This window comes from Chrysochloris asiatica, unplaced genomic scaffold (assembly GCF_000296735.1).
Source record: "Chrysochloris asiatica unplaced genomic scaffold, ChrAsi1.0 scaffold00069, whole genome shotgun sequence".
Taxonomy (NCBI): domain Eukaryota; kingdom Metazoa; phylum Chordata; class Mammalia; order Afrosoricida; family Chrysochloridae; genus Chrysochloris; species Chrysochloris asiatica.
Genome location: NW_006408587.1, coordinates 3,062,213 through 3,079,593, shown reverse-complemented (window position 1 = coordinate 3,079,593; position 17,381 = coordinate 3,062,213). Strand labels below are relative to the sequence as shown.

General features: G+C 36.7%; 1 protein-coding gene across 1 annotated transcript in view; it reads right to left on the bottom strand.

The window, feature by feature from the left end:
• SVEP1 (sushi, von Willebrand factor type A, EGF and pentraxin domain containing 1) overlaps nucleotides 1-17,381 on the bottom strand; it is a 247,462-nt gene that overhangs the window by 69,336 nt on the left and 160,745 nt on the right. Inside the window, exons 19-23 of the mRNA XM_006864679.1 lie at nucleotides 6,710-6,871; nucleotides 6,227-6,318; nucleotides 5,071-5,167; nucleotides 3,169-3,282; nucleotides 173-286 (exon numbers count right to left, since the gene is read on the bottom strand). Coding sequence (XP_006864741.1) covers nucleotides 173-286; nucleotides 3,169-3,282; nucleotides 5,071-5,167; nucleotides 6,227-6,318; nucleotides 6,710-6,871 — 579 coding nt within the window. The remainder of the gene's footprint in view (nucleotides 1-172; nucleotides 287-3,168; nucleotides 3,283-5,070; nucleotides 5,168-6,226; nucleotides 6,319-6,709; nucleotides 6,872-17,381) is intronic.

The window sequence follows — 17,381 nt, the reverse complement described above, 5'->3', positions numbered from 1 at the left end:
TGAATAAAAGACTATTTTACTTCCAAGGAAAGTATAGAATTGATTTGACTTTTTAGGAACTCTATATTTCTTCATAAGTGCTTTTAAATTCAAAGAACATATTAATACGTATAAGAATATGTGAAGCTTTATAGGATTTTAAGACAATATAGGAAGAATGAAAACTTGTTACCTATGAATCCTTTCATGCATGTGCAACGGTAGCCAGCCACACCATCAATGCAGGTTCCTTTATTTAAGCAAGGACTGGAGCTACATTCGTTTATGTTCTCTTCACATAATTGACCTGCAAAGGATTACAGAACCACCAAGTTAGACAAACCTGAAAGGACTGTGAGACCAGTAGTTTCAAACAACTTGTTCAGGTGTCACATCTGGAAATCACACGCTTCATGTTTGTGAAACATTTTGCTGTTTGTAAAATACCTTAAAATGCTTTCTTGCATTCTACAGATCAGGAAAAAAAAAGTGCTCAACAAGAAATCTGACAGCATTTTCAGCATGCAATGGAAAAGCGCAACCATGAAAACAGTCATATTTGTTAACTAAAATGATAAGTACAATTTTGTTTTAACTAACTTCATATATTCCTTTTTTGCTAGTTGTTTACTCCTTTGGAGAGTTTATTCCTTTAAATATCAGGTGTAATAGTTACAAAGTTTGAAAAAAATTATGGGAGAATATATTGAATAATGAAAACAGTGTATTCTGTTCTGCAAATTGGGAAAACAGCCATACTTCTGTGCACCTGCCTCATTTTCTAGGTGAACATTCTTTGAGAAGAGCTGATGTAATTCAAACCCTTCATTTTACAGACCTAGAAGATGAGACACAAAGAGGTCTTTGACATTTCTACAGCCTGGCATAGAAATGAGCCTAGAATCTTAATTCTTCAAATTCAAGTACGAATATACAAAGATTCCTTGAGTTGACAAGATTGTGGTGGTGGTTATGTGCCATGGAGTCGGTTCCAACTCATACTGACCCTGTACAGGGTTTCTGAGGCTGTACATCTTTACAGGAGCAGAAAGCCTCATCGTTCTCCAGCGGAACAGTTGGTAGTTTCGAACTGCTGACCTTAAGGTTCGCAGCCCAATTCATAACCATTACGTTACCAGAGTTCCTGAGTTGACAAGGTTAGGGTGCTTACATTGACAACAGCTGAATTCTGTAATATGCATCTCACAATTTATGTACTTTAGCAAAATGAAGATGTGCCAAGGGCAAATTCTACCAATAAAAGTCAGCTCTTTGTTGTCAAGTGTCATTTGAGTTGGTTCGAACCCCTAGTGGCCCTGTATAGGGTGTCCAAGCAGTGTCTGGTGAGCTTGAACCACCGACTTTGCAATTCCAACCGACTTTGCAGTTCAATGTATCAACCCATAGCACCACGTGTGGACCCAATAGACAGCTGTCGAGAAGAGTAAATCTAAGATGGAGTCTATACTTTCAGATAGGTGATAGAGAGGTTTTTGTTTTTTGTGGGGTTTCTTTTGTTTTTCACAGTAGATTCACACAATAAATTTCATGCCTAGTAAATATTTATTTTGATTTAGAGGTGTACATCTGTTTTCCCCACAATATCATTGTGCTATGCTGGTCATGAACTTTGATTAGGAAGCAACCTTAAGTACTTGTCACTGACTTGAGTTTCAGAATGTAAGCATAGAAATTATAGTGGAATGACATCATTCTCATACTGTATGTGCAAATGCAACCACATGGCAAGGAAGGTGGGAGGGAGCAGGAGACAGAATACTGGTTATTTATCTAGCTACTGAACACACAGTCTGCATTGGGATAATGAGCTTGCATATTTACAGCCTCCTTCATTTGTTTTAGAGTCTGCATGCCTCTCAGAATGCAAGCTGAGTGTGATTTGTTTTAAGATATTTGCAAAAGTAATATGGTTTCTACCTGCATCCCACCTACTTTGTCTGGTGTGTTTGACCAAATATAATCTCTTCCCTTGTTACAACCAAAACAAGCCTATGAAAGACAGCATTCCTGTGCACTCAGTTGCTGATTTAAGGGATTTTCAAGGGCTATTTTTACTATTCGTGAGTTTCTCCTCTAGATAGAGTTTTGAACTAAACTTCCAGATAAAATGATTCTATTGTATAATCTTAATATACTTTCGATACAACTATGGTTACCATCATGCATAAATTCCAAGTGAAAAAAAATTTGTAAGAGTTGATTTAAATATTTACTCCTATACATTATATTCATTTTCATTTCTATATTAAAATCGTTTTTGTATGATAAAGTCATTAGACCCAAGTGTCTTTAGAATGTTTAAACTATTTTATGGGCCACAGTAAAGTATAGAAAATGATATACCCATGCTTGAAAATATATATTCAGATACATTTTTAGAACTATAACAATACTTTTATGAGTTATGTATGGTGCTGGATGATTTAGATATTATCCCATTACTCCACATAGTAATATTATGAAGTGATTATTATTCATAAAGTAATAAATTATATTCTGTATCATGAAACCAGGTTATAAATATAATTATCATCAAACAAAATTCACGTAAGAGTCAGTGTTTTAAGTTAATCTATTTTTGGTGGTGGTGGTGGGGGTGTTGGAAGCTGCAACTCTCAGTGTTAAATAAGAAATACACTTAACTATGTATGTAGTCATTTATGTTACAAAGGAGAGGCAGAATGGCCCATAACAATCTGAGGGATAGAAATGCCCACGGTCCCCAGTTAGTAAAAGTCACACACACATAGAAATAAACACATACCCATGTCATAACTTTACCAAAATACTAGTGCAGAGCTAGTAGAGGACCTAAAAGTTGCTAGACCTCACATATTTTCTCTCATTTGATGCCCTCCACTTTTACATGAGATGAAAAGGCACACCTCTTGTTTTATGAAGATGGGTTTCACTACCAGGTCAGCCTGTTTTTATAAATCTCAAGTGACCCCATACTGAAAAATTAATATCTTACTCTACTAAAATATTGAAAGGAATATTTCTTAATGCTTATAAATATCTTACAATTAGAAAATATTTGTATTTCTCTTTAGTCTGTTTATAAAGCCCCATGAATGTATTATAGAAGCACACTTAAAATTTACCGCAACAATGAAATTTTAATGATGACAAAGTTTGTATTGTGAAAACAAGGAAGGTTTCCTTTACCTGTGTAACCAGAAGGGCACTCACAAATAAATTCCCCAACTTGGTCTTTACAAATGCCATTGTTGAGGCATGGCAATGAGCTGCATTCATCAATGTCCATTTCACACTTTAAGCCTAAAATGTAAGTCAAACAATGCAGGGCAATCACAGAGAAGGGTTAAAAGAAACAGAACTCTGTTTGTTTAAAGATAAATCTCCCAGTAATCTAAATGGATGCCAAATCAGACCCACTGCCATTGAGTTTAGTTAGACACACAGTGACTCTGTATGGAGTTTCCAAAGCTGTAAATCTTTAAGAGAGCAGAAAGTCTCATCTTTCTCCCATGGAGTGGCTGGTGGGTTTGAACTGCCAACCTTGCAGTTAGCAGCCCAGTGCTTATCCACTGGGACTCTTTAATATAAATGTATGTTGTTGTGTTGTTGTTAATTGCTGTTGAGTTGGTTCCAATTCATAGCAACCTTATATAATAGGGTTTCCAAGGAGTACTTGAGGTTACTTAACAACAACACCACAGCATATATTTAGATTAAGGAGTCTTGGATAAGCAGTGGACTGCTAATTGCAAGGTCAGCAATTCAAACCCACCAGTCGTTCTTTGGGAAAAAGATAGCAGTCCAGTGTTTATCCAACATTGTCATACCAGGATTCTATCTAAATAAATGCTGTTGTTGTTAAGTGTCATTGAGTTGGTTCCAACTCATAACAGCCCTGTATAGGGTTTCCAAGAAGTGGCTGGTGTGTTTGAAGAACTGACCTTGCGGTTAGCAGTCCAGTGCTTATCCTACAGCACCACACCAAGACTCCTCTAATGTGTAGATGGGCAGTAATGAAGGAAATATTTCTTAAATGCTACTATCTAGTTAAAATTGTAACAAAGACACTTCTTTAAGATATCCTTACAAGGATGCATTAAAGATAGCAAGAGATTATAAATCGGAAGTAATAGATTAAAAAATAAAGGGAAAATTGGAAGCATAAAATGTAGTCAGGAATTAGGTTAATTCGAACATGAAGAATGGTTGCTGATGTGTGTCATCGAGTCCATTCCGACTCCCAGTGACCCTGCAGGACAGAGCAGAGCTGCTCCAGAGTGTTTCTTCTCATGTGATCGTCATGTGACTAGATGGCCAGGTCTTTTTTTTTCTGGCAGAGCCGCTAGTGGGCTCAAACTAAAAACCTTTGATTAGCAGCTGAGTGCTTAACCATTATGTCACCAGGGCTCCTTCTAAAGTGAAAAATATTGTTGTTGTTAAGTGGTTTCAAGTCGGTTCCGACTAATAGCGACCTTAAGTACTACAAAACAAAACATTGTCTGGTCCTGTGCTATTCTCATAATTGTTATGTTTGAGTCCATTGTTACAGCCACTATGTCTATATCGTGTTGAGGTTGAGACCCAATAGTTGGCTCCCACAAAGATGTTTGTTGTTGTTACATGCCACAGAGACAGTTCTGACTCATAGTGACCCTATATAGGGTATCCAGGGAATGGCTAGTGGATTTGAGCCGCTAACCTTGTGGTTAGCAGTCCAATGCTTATCCTACAGTGCCACACCATGGCTTTCCCACAAAGATTGTTGTTGTTAAGTGCTGTCAAGTTGTTTGTAACTCATAGCGACCCTCTATAGGGTTTCCAAGGAGCAGCTGGTGAGCTCGAACTGCTGACCTTGTGGTTCAAACCGACTTTGCAGTCTAGCTCATTAACAGATTCTAACCTACAAAACCCTATGGGTCAGTTTTACTGTGTCACTTTGGGTAACTGTTGGTTTGAATCAACTCAACAGTACCTAACAACAGCAACAATGCACCTTATAGGATTTATTTTAATATTCCTAAGTTTAATAATGAAGGTCACAATAATTTCTCATTTAAATGTCTTAAATTTTTTATTCCTCTATGTTACCTGTATATCCAGGTGGACAGAGGCAAACATAACCAAGCCCAAGTTGTTGACAGGTTCCACTATTGTGGCAAGGGTTTAAGAAGCATTCATGGAAAACCTATTATGATAAAAAAAAAAAAAATCTATCAGACAAGTCACTATTCATTTCAAAGCACTCTGACTAGGAAGTCAACAGACTAGCAACATTAGACAGCTGGTCCCTATTTCAACATAAGTTCACCTGGACACATTAATTGGACTGTTGCCAGCATACCATTATCACTTGCCATATATGGACACAAATGACATAAATATATTTTATTCTTGAATAATGTTCTGGTAAACCCAAGCAATGTTTTTAAATCCATCGGGGTCTTCTTAAACCACATGAAAAGCTGGGGTCCTATTCCAGATCATCTAAATCACAAATTCTGCATCCTTCTTTTTCAGTTTGGCCATTTGCAAGTCATTGCTGTAGGGCCTGCCACATATTTGTATATTCACTAGGCTCAGTTTCAAGTACAGGTCGTTATATTGGACAAGGCTCTTAGGGAAGTGACGTAAGAAATATAGCTGAGACATCTTTAATAATAAAGACCAAAAAATTCATGGCATTGGGCAAAGTGAACTCTGAGCAATTGCTGAAATCTACTAAAGTAATCTAATAATAAAATAAAACTAGTCTTTTTTTAAAAAGTAGAAAACTTGACTTAGTAATGTTTCAACTTTTTAAAACCCACACCTTATTCAATTACATGACCCCTTAATCCCCAACACTTGCAAAAAAATAAAAGTTAAATAATTTTCATGATAGTTAAGTAAATTTTTCTGCTGATCAGAAAAAAACCTTTGCCTAAACCAAATGCCCTTAAATGATGCTGTGGTAAGTGTTAATTATTAGTGAGTGAATCAAAAGGCCCTTCACATCTAGACATTCTGGATGCCAGATGTGGTTTGGAACAAACTGATATATTTGGTACTTAGAACTTCTTCTAATAGAGCATTTTTGTAAAGCTCTCATTGGAAATTACAAGTAAATGTGATTACTCATTTATAATATTCATGAGTCCTCATTAAAGTTTCAATTCTAGCAGATTTCCTATATGACAAGTATAATGACAAATGACTTTCCAAACTTTCCACTAGAGACAATTTTATAATTGGAAACTGGACTTGCCTGGCTGCTGATGTCATATTTCTTTTTGATGTGTCCAGGAGCGGCAACTGGCATTATGCTTTCCTCTGCTGCAGGGAAAGTTGAACTAAAAGCTAAGAAACAAATAGGAACACATTAGAAAGCACGCCAGTTTGTGGAATTTATTGCCAATTAGTAAACTGTATCTAGATACTGTAGTCATGATTCCAGTTCCCAGAATGGGCAAATCCCATTTTGTTTCAATTTATTAGTTGGTTAATATTCAAAGCAAGAGCATAGACTAGCACATATCATTCAATCTTGATTCTTAGAAGGAAATTTAGAAATTAACAAGTTCGACATTTATCAAACAAGAATCTTTGAGCTACTGCCATCAAAAAGACCTCAAAAGGACAATTTAGCAAGTCCAGACCAGTAATATTCAGAATTAATAATTAATATACAGAAACAAACACAAGTAAGTCTCCAACATGATTATATAAGAAATGAAGTCTATGATCTTACTTGAACAGTCTGTGATGGACCTAGCACCCGTGACTGTTGTGGTTCCATAAAAGGGACAAGATAAGCAGAAGGACTTCCCTGGATTGGGTTGGTAGTAGTCTCGAGGACATGGATAACATGGCATTAAGCCAGAACGAGAGAATTCTCCCACTGGACAAGGTACTGTAAAGGTAAAAACAAATCATTTGTGCATATGACACAATACACCTTATATACAAGAACGGCATTGTGGTTTGGTTGTAGGAACATTTATGAATTATTAATATAAAGTCTTTGATGTATTTACTACTTATTCCATCTTATCACACTGATAAATATTTTGTTGTGCTTCCTTTCTGTCTTAACAATATACAGTAACTCAATAAAAATAAGAATTTGCTCTATAATGTTATATTCTGATTTTCCAACTTGATATTATACCATAAGCACTTCCCAAATCACTAGAGAATATCTTTTAACATGATATTTGGAGTCCTGGTGTAGTACTATAGGCTAAGAACTGGACTGTTAGCCACAACATCAGCACTTCAAACTCACCAGCCACATTTCAGAAACCTTAGACTGGGTCGCAGTGAGTTGGAAGTGAATCCACAGCATTTAACAACCATGAAAACGTGATTTTAAATAAATACAAATGATTACATCCATTGACTATAGGTGAGCTAACATTGTCTTCACTGTTGAACATTTAGGTTATTTTCATTTGTTTGTTATTGTGCAATGAAAATTTTGATATAAATCTTAGTATAGTTCTAATTATTTCCTTGGGATGAATCACAAGCAGTTGAATTGTTAGGTATAAAGATAAGAAAAAAGAAAATGAAAGTGATTGATATGTAATGCTAGATAGTGAAAAACTGCTCCAGTTTGCGCTGCCATCAGTAGTGTGTGAAATCTCTCGTCTCACTTTTTACTCATCAGCACTAGTAATAACTATTTTTCAAAAATTCAGTTTGAAGGTGAAATTGCACCGTTATATATGCATCTTGAGGATAAACATGTAATTTTCTTATGTTTATTAGATATTTTTACTTCTAGACAATTGTTACTGTTATTTACTGGAAATTTTACCTTTATAATTATTTGTAAGTCAAGGATATGTATCTTTGACATATATAGAGCAAATATTTTTGCCAGTTTGTGTTTTGCTATTTAATTTTGTTAAACTGCTTTCATTGAACAAGTCACTACATTTTATTCATTTCTATTTAATTATGAAATAATGTCAGACAGTGGCTGATCTTATGAAAACAGTTTTTGCTAAGTCACAGAACTTGACTATTCATATTTGCATTTTGCTTGTTATCTTTAAAGTAGTATGAATTATAACTTTAATTTTTCTATTTGATATAATTTTTCCCCCTGAAACAATGACTTAAAATGTTATTTGTACAAACATATTGTAAACTAGTTAAGTTTAGAATGGTTTTCTGAGTCTTAAGCTACCAAAAATGATGGTCTGTTTAGAAAAAGTACCATCCAAAGAGTCAACTAAAATGTAATTAAAAACACAAAACTTCTGCAAAGGTATAAAACTTGTCTGTTTGAGAGTATCTATGAGTGTATGTTTAGCTTAAAAGAAATTCCATCATGACCCAGATGCAACATGCCAATATAAGTTAAGCAACTTGTAAAATATAGTATTTTCAGGGTAACATTACTCTCAATAAGGAAAAGACTCTCTCTCTAAAAGCTGTCAGAATGTCACAATTTTTTCTAATTAAGAATGTTGTTGTTGTTAAGTGCCTGTCCCTGTATAGGGCTCCTAGGCTGTAAATTTTTGTGGGAATAGAAAGCTTTGTCTTTCTGTTGCTGAACATCTGGTGTGCTCCAACAACCAACCTAGAGATTTACAGTCCTACAAAGCTACTGCATTCCAAATATAGAATAGTAACAGAACAAATCAATGTCTGTTGGTTTTCCAGAATAGCTAATAGATTGATATGATGTCTATAATTTCTTTTGAAGTACTTTAGCATACAACTGTAAAATAGTGAAAAGTAGTTTAAATTACATTCCAAGGGCAGACAAGTAGCATTTAATATAGTATTTATATAGACAGTAAATAAAAAATTAAAAATGCCCCTGCATAAACATATATAAGTGGGTTACAAAAAGTTTATGGAAAAATTCCATTTCCTTTTAATTCTACTCTGTGGGAGAAAGTTGAGGCTTTCTGCTCTTGTAAAGATTTATAGCTTTGGAAACCCTGTTCAGGGTCGCTATGAGTCAGAATCAATTTGGAGAGAGTGAGTTTGAGTTTTGGTTTTAATTCTGTTTTTCCATGAACTTTATGAAGCCCCCTCATATGAAATAGTCCCACAGAGTATATATAAAAGTCCTGGTATGGCACTGTAGGATAAGCACTGGACCACAAGGTCAGTTTGAACTGCAAGGCTGGTGTTCCAAACCTACCAACTGCTCCTCTGAAACCCTATACAATGTCACTATGAGTTGGAATCGACTTGATGGCACTGAACAACAATGAAAATATAGTATATAATAGTGGGGCAAAGTTCCTGGTATGGCTTTGTAGGATAAATGCTGAACTGCTAATCGGGAGGTGGGTGGCTCAAACCCAACAGCCATTCCCTGGAAAACCTGAATAGTGTCTCTATGAGTCAGAATCAACTCAACAGCACTTAACAACATATACACATACACCCCAAAATGCATACACACAGATACGTAGTTCTGAAAGGACTAATGCCTGGAGAAAAGAAGGGGAAAGATTTCATTTTGAATTCTGGTCAAAGAAACTGTGCTTCCTGCGTTAAGAAAAATGGAACAAAATTCTTATCTATTTCATGGTAGAAAGAAAGATGGGGAAAATTCCAAATATGCCTAAAGTGATATTAAAATTGATGTAAAAGTAGTTCACTGAAATAGTCAGGGAACAATGCCATCCTGTAGCACAAATCTGATATGTACATCAGAAGGTCAGCTTTTAGTCTTCAATGCAAATTTCTCACCACTAGTGTGTCAATGGGTCATACTGTGGTTGCTTCAGTTTTGCTGTGATGCTGGGACGTATGCCATTGGTATTTTTGGTAATGTGGAGGGTCAGAGATAAAGAGGAAGACCCCAACGAGATGGATTGGCCAAGTGGCAGCATCGATGGACTCAAGTGTGGCAATGGTACTGAGGTTGACCCAGGATCAGGCAGTGTTTCGTTCTGCTGTGCATAGGGTCTCTATGAGTCAGTACCAACTCGATGGCACCTAACAACAACAACAACAAAGGGTCAGGTTTCAGTGGAACTTCCGGAACTAAGACAGACTAGGGAAACAGAGAGCTTCTGAATGTTTAACTATGGAAAACGTTACAAATAGCAGTAGAACATTGTCAGATACAGCACAATTAGATGGAAATCTTACAAATAGCTCCAGAATATTGCTTGATATAGTTCCGGAAAGTAAGTCCCTCAGGTTGGAAGGTACTCAAAATATGACGGGGGAAGAGCTGCCTTCTTAATGTAGAGCTGAGTATGAGGACACGAATGGCATAAAGTTTTGGGGACCTTTATTTGCTGATGGCACACAACTTAAAATGAAGAAAAACAGTTGCAAACATATATTAATAATCAGAACATGGAATGTACAAAGTATGAATCTAGGAAAATGACATTATAAATAATGAAACGGAATGCATAAAGATAGATATTCTAGGTATTAGTGAACTAAATGGCCTGGCATAGTCCATTTTGAATCTGACAATCATAAGGAAATGACAGATTCAAGAGGAATGGTGTAGCATTCATTATCAAAAGGAACATTTCAAGATTCATCTTGAAGTACAATGCTGTCAGTTATAGGATAATATCTATACACTTATATGGAAGACCAATTAATACTACTATTATTCAAATTTACACACTAACCATTAGAAACAGTGATAATGAAATTGAAGAATGCTATCAACTTCTTCAGTCTGAAAATGGTCAGACTTGCAATCAAGAGGTATTGATAATTATTGGTGATTGGAATGCAATGGTTGGAAAAGAGGAAGGATCAGTAGTTGGAAAATATGGACTTGGTGATTAAAATGATGCTGAAGATTGCTTGATATAATTTTTCAAGACCAATGACTTGTTCATTGCAAATGCCTTTTTAAAATAACGTAAAAGTCAATTACATACATGGACCTCATCAGATGGAATACACAGAAGTCAAATTGACTACATCTATGGGAAGATATGGTGGAAAAGCTCCATATCATCAACCCAAACAAGGACAAGAACAGACTGAATCTGAAGAAAATTAAAACAAGTCCATGAGAGCCAAAATATGTCCTTGGACATATCCCACCTGAATTTAGAGGTCATCTCAAATGCAGTTTTGATGCATTAGTCACTAATGATGGAAGACCAGAAGAGTTGTGGGATGACATCAAGAACATCATACAGGAAGAAAGAAATGTCATTAAAAGTACAGGAAAGGAGGACAAGGCCAAAATAGATATCAAAAGTGACTCTGAAATTTGCTCCCAAGAGTAGATATACTAATGTGAATGTTAAAAATGAGGAAGTAAAAGAAAAAGGTAAACAGAAAATTTCAAAGAGCAGCTTAAGAAGACAAAGTAAACTATTAAAATGAAATGTGCAAAGACTTGGAGCTAGGAAACCAAAAGGGAGCATTTTTTAAACCAAAAGAACTGAAGAAAAAATTCAAGCCTTGACTTGCCATATTGAAGGGTTTCATGGGCAAAATATTGAATGGCGCAGAACGCATCAAAAGAAGGTGAAAGGTATACACAGAGTCTGTACCAAAAAGAAATGGTGGCTGTTCAACCATTTCCAGAGGTAGCAAATGATCAAGAGTCCCTGGTACTGAAGGAAGAAGTCCAAGCTACACTGAAAGTATTGGTGAAAAACAAGGCTCCAGAATTGACGGAATACAAATAGAAATCTTTCAACAAACTGATGTAGCACTGAAGGTACTCACTCAAGTATGCCAATACATCTGGAAGACAACTACCTGGCCAACTGATTGGAAGAGAGCCCTATTTGTGCCCATTCCAAAGAAAGGTGATCCAAAGGAATGAAGAAATCATCAAACAATATCATGAATACCACATAAGTAAAATTTCGCTGAAGATAATTTTAAAAGGTTGAAACAGTACATCAACAGCAAATTGCCAAAACTGAAGCTGGATTCAGAAGAGGATGTGGAACTAAGAATATCATTGCTGATATCAAATATATCTTGACAGAAAGCAGAGAATACCAGAAAGATGTTTACTTGTGCTTTATTGGCCATGCCAAGGCCTTTGACTGTGTGGATCATGATAAACTATGGATAACATTGCAAAGAATAGGTATTCCAGGATGACTGATTGTGCTCACGAGGAACCAGTACATAGACTAAGAGGCAGTCTTTTGAATGGGAACAATGGGATAGTGAATGGATTAAAATCAGGAAAGGTGCGTGTCAGGGATGGATTCTTTCACTATACTTATTCAATCTGTATGGTAAGCAAATAAATTGAGAATTAGATGAACAAGTATGTGGCATCAGGATTGGAAGAAGACTCATTAACAACCTGCAATATGCAGATGATATAACCTTGCTTGCCGAAAATGAAGAGCTCTTAAAATGTTTATTGATGAAGATCAAAGACCACGGCTTTCAGAGTGGATTGTGCTTCAATGTAAAGACAACAAAAAATCCTCACAACTGGACCAATAAATACCATCATGATAAATACAGAAAAGAGTGAAATTTCCAAAAATTTAAGTTGCTTGGATCTATAATCAACATTCATGGAAGCGGCAGTCAAGAAATCAAATGATAATTGCATAAGGCAAATCTGCTGCTGCACAAGACCTTTTCCAACTACTTAAGAGCAAAGAAATCACTTTCAGGACTAAGGTGTGCCTGACCCAAGCCATGGTATTTTCAATTGCCTCCTATGTATGTGAAAGTTGGACAATGAATAAGGAAGACTGTAGAAGAACTGATGCATTTGAGTTTTGGTGTTGGAGAAAAATGTTGAAGGTGCCTGGACTGCCTGAAGAAAAGATAAGTCTGTTTTGGAAGAAGTACAGTCATAATTTCCCTGGAAGCAAAGATGGTGAGACTTTGTCTCTCATACTTCGTATGTATTATCTATCAGGAGGGACCAGTCCCTGAAGAAGGACATCATGCTATGTAAAGTGAAAAGCCAGAAAAAAAGAGCAAGATTCCCAATGAGATGGATGGGCACAGTGGCAGCAACAATGAGGTCGAGCTTAACAAGAATTGTGAGGATGGCACAGGACCAGGCCATGTTTTGTTCTATTGTGCATAGGGTCGCTATGGGTCAGAGCCAGCTCAATGGCACCTAACAACAACAAAAACAACAATACATTTTCCATGAACTCAATAGATTCCTTAGTAGGATGGATGGGATTAAAGACAAACAAACAAACAAACACATACAAGATATCTAGGACATTTTGATATTGGTAAACCCCATAAATGTTCAGTTAAAAGGACATAAAAATTATGATGAACTTGACATATTCTCATGGAAATAGTAGCTCAAAATACCAACAGAAAGGGAAGGAGTCTTCACATCAAGTATCAATGCTATCCCCTCTGTATACAAGGTAGATTGATATGGGCAACTTAGATATTGGCTATCTAAAATAAGGGGGTGATAAAAGCTTGAAGTGACTGGCTTATAAGTTTCAAGAGGAGTTTAAGAGTGTGTGGGGGAAGATAGAGTCCCCACTGAATAGTTTTCATCTTGTCTAGATGGATCTGGTAAAAAGAGATGAGGATATGATTCTTATGATTCAATAGTGAGTAATTGTTATCATGACTAATTGCGACTGTTACAATTGTAGAAGTTTTGTAACAAAAATGAGGGAGTAGTTAATCTTACAGATCGGAAACAGAGGACCCTAGGACAATCAAGGGAGAAGAGCACAAGCTGAATGTGGGAATTTATCTAGAGATGGAGGCAGAGATGGGGGCATGTAGAGAGGGAGCAGATGAGGACTCTAGATTCATGGAAAGAGAGGGACTGAGAGCTGGCGGCCAGGAGGCAGACTTACAGAATGTGCCCTTTGGTGGTTTAAATTAATATATATGCCTCAGTCGTAAAAAAAAAAGAAAAAAGAAAAAAAGAAAGAAAGAGCTAAAATGAATAGAGAGAAATACTGTTAACTGATGGTACATGGAGGGAATTATAACCATTATAATGTAAAAAAGTATATGATTTGTTGAATGTAAAACTGATGATCTGTAAACTTCCACACAATTCACAATAAAAACTTTAAGAAAAAAACACATAAAAATTAGGTTGTTGTTGTTAAGTGCCGTTGAGTCGGTTCCGACCCATAGCGACCCTGAACAAGGTTTCCAAGGCTGTAAATCTTTATGGGAGCAGAAAGCCTCCTCTTTTCTCTCACGGAGCAGCTGGTAGTTTCTAAGTGCTGACCTTGTGGTTTGCAATCCGATTCGTAACCACTATGTTACCATTAGCCAGAGTCTCTATGAGTCTGAATGGACTCTGCAGCACTGGATTGAACAACTAAACTGAAGCAATTGCAACATTCAAAACTAGAACTGAAATTAATGAAAACAAGTTAAGTCTGTAGAAAACCTTGACTCTATAATGATACTCAAAAGGAAAAACAAAAATGAAAAAAACTTATTTTCTAATAATTGGTTCAATAAACTAATTTAATACAGATTAAGAGAAAATTATTGTATGAGTTTAGTATATTTCATTTTATGTATATTTTCAGAAAGAGTAGAAGCAAATTCACATGCCAAGGCCAATGCAGTCAACACTAGCAAAAAGAGCAGGTCTCTCTTCCTTTAAAGGATCCCTGGTGGCATAGTGGATTGTGAGCTGGGCTGCTAACTGCAAGACCAGAAGTTTGAATCTACCAGTTGCTCCATGAGAGAAAGTTGAGGCTTTCAGTGCCCATAAAGATTTACAACGTTGGAAAACCTATGCAGGGTTTATATGAATTGGAACAGATTCTGTGGCACAACACCACCACCACTATCTATTCCTTTAAAGTATCAGTGAGAAGGCATATGTGGTTTTTCTACTACTTTTCTCATGGGCAGCCATTTACAGAACATCCATGTATTAAATACAATTCAATTAAACTGTACTATGCTCCACACAGTTTCCAGAGGCCCTATCTTTGAACTCTAATGGTTGTTTCACAATCACGCTTCCGGTAGTGTTACGGACAAGGCACATTGAATTGCAGCCAGGTGGATTTTGCCTTGAAACTTCCCAAAATAAAGTCGGAGGTCAAAGACTTTTATCCTGAGTTTCATCTCTTGGTCTCCAAATAATCTTTACCTTCCTTGGGAACATAAAGGAGCTCTGGTAATGTAGTAGCTACAAATCAGGCTGTGAACCACAAGGTCTGCAGTTCGAAACTACCAGCTGTTCTGCAGGAGAAAGAGGAGGCTTTCTGCTCCCGTAAAGATTTACAGCCTCGGGAACCCTGTACAGGGTCACTATGAGTCGGAACTGACTCCACGGCACATAACCACCACCACCATGGGAACATATGGGAGTGTGGTGTCTCTGCAGGATAAGCATTGAACCGCAAACCACAAAGATGAGGATTTCTGCTTCAGCAAAGATTTACAGCCCAGCTCTGATAGCGTAGTGGTTACGAATTGGGCTGTGAACCTTAAGGTGAGCAGCTGGAAACTACCAGCGGAAGAAAGATGAGGCTTTCTGCTCCCGTAAAGATTTACAGTCTCGGGAAACCCGGTGCAGGGTCACTATGAGTCACAACCAACTTCACGGCACATAACAACAACAACAAAGCCTAAACAAGGAGTCTTGCTGTTGGACCATAGGATCAGCACTTGACCTCAAGGTCAGTTTGAACTTCAAGTTCAGCGGTTCAAACTCACCAGCCGTTCCTTGGAAACCCTATACAGGGTGGACTCCGGGGGCACTTAATAATAACAACAAACCCTAAACAGTGTCTCCGTGATTTGGAGTGGACTCCACTAAGGCAATTAACAACCACAAACAATGGCAACATATGCTAATTGTAACAATAACAACAACAGCAAAACCAAATCATTTGTGGAACATATTCTTCAGATAAAAAGTCAGATTTTTAAAAATGAAAAAATTCATAATCTTGAGTTTGTAGCCACAGAGTTATTTAATAATTTAAGAAGTGATGAAAAGTAAAATGTAAAAAGGATATATTATTACTGTAAGATAGGTATATACTTATATATAATTGTCATGTTGAATAATTAAACATGCTAAAGAAATGGAGAATATATTATCTTACAAAAAACATAAATTGCATAACATACCCATCAAAATAATATAGAAAAAGAGAGAAATAACTGAAAGCTAAGAACAAATACATAAGAAGATGCTTCAGAACTTATGAAAAGGTAAGTTTACAGTCAAATGGTGTTTTTTCAGCATCACATAAGAGAGTGCTGAGCTTTGTTACCGGCAATTCTCACTCATGCTGAGCAGAATGTGGTTAAATTTGTGCTAGGAATATTAGAAATGGCACAGTTAGTTACCAGAAGTTTAGAGACTTTTGGAAATTATAGTTGCTTAATTGCAATAATTCATTATTAGACAAACATCAAAGGTTTATTTGGAAAGTTAAAGTAAGAAAAAAAAAAGTCAAATATGAACTTTGTTCACTAGTAAAATCCTAGTTACTTTTGTAGTTAGAGAGCAAGAGAAAGTATTAATTTTTATTGTATACTGTCTCCAAATTAATCTGAATATAGACAAAATAAAAGTCTCTAGCAGATCTATTTCAACCACAATGCCAAGCCTGCTTAACTATAGTTTGAAGTAATCTAAAGCTTGCATTACACAGTAGACGTGGTTAAAGAATTTCAATAAGTCCTAGCTAAATTCGCAACTCCTTAATGTCACATTAGATTGAATGCTGCTCACCCAACTCCTTAAATCTAACATGCTTTCATCTACTACAGTCTTACTGGACTGAGATGTTATGGTGGTTATGTGCTGTGGAGTCGGTTCCAACCCATAGTGACCCTGTACAGGGTTTCTGAGGCTGTAAATCTTCTCGGGAGCAGAAAGCCTCATCATTCTCCCATGGAACAGCTGGTAATTTCGAACTGCTGACCTTATAGTTTGCAGCTCAATTAGAAACCACTACGCTACTAGAGCTCCTTTGATTAAAACATGTAAAAACCTTTAATTCCTAGTATGTTCTTCCCCCTACAGCGCCTGATTTATGAGGACTACATCTTCCAAGATGCATTGCTCAACACAGTTGTTTCTAGGAATGCCAGTCTGTTCTTGGAGGCTTGCTGCCGTTGTTGTTAAGTGCCGTTGAGTCAGTTCTGACCCATAGTGATACTGTATAGGATTTCCGAGGAACAGCTGGTGAGTTTGAACTGCTAACCTTGCTGTTCAAACCGACTTTGCAGTCCAGTGCATTAGCCACACCAGGACTCTATTTGGATGCAGATGTATCTAATTGGATGCATTGACTTGGTACAAGAAGCACAGAGGGGTATGTGTGTGTGTGTGTGTGTGTGTGCACACGCATGTAGTTTAAGAGAACTGGGTAGTGAGCCGATCAGCTTCTGAACACTTCAATCATTCAGTAAGGGAATTACTTCAGTTTTCTGATTGCCACAGACTTCGTGTTTTTAGGTAAGAATGTGGGGAAAGGTGTAGAAAAACAATG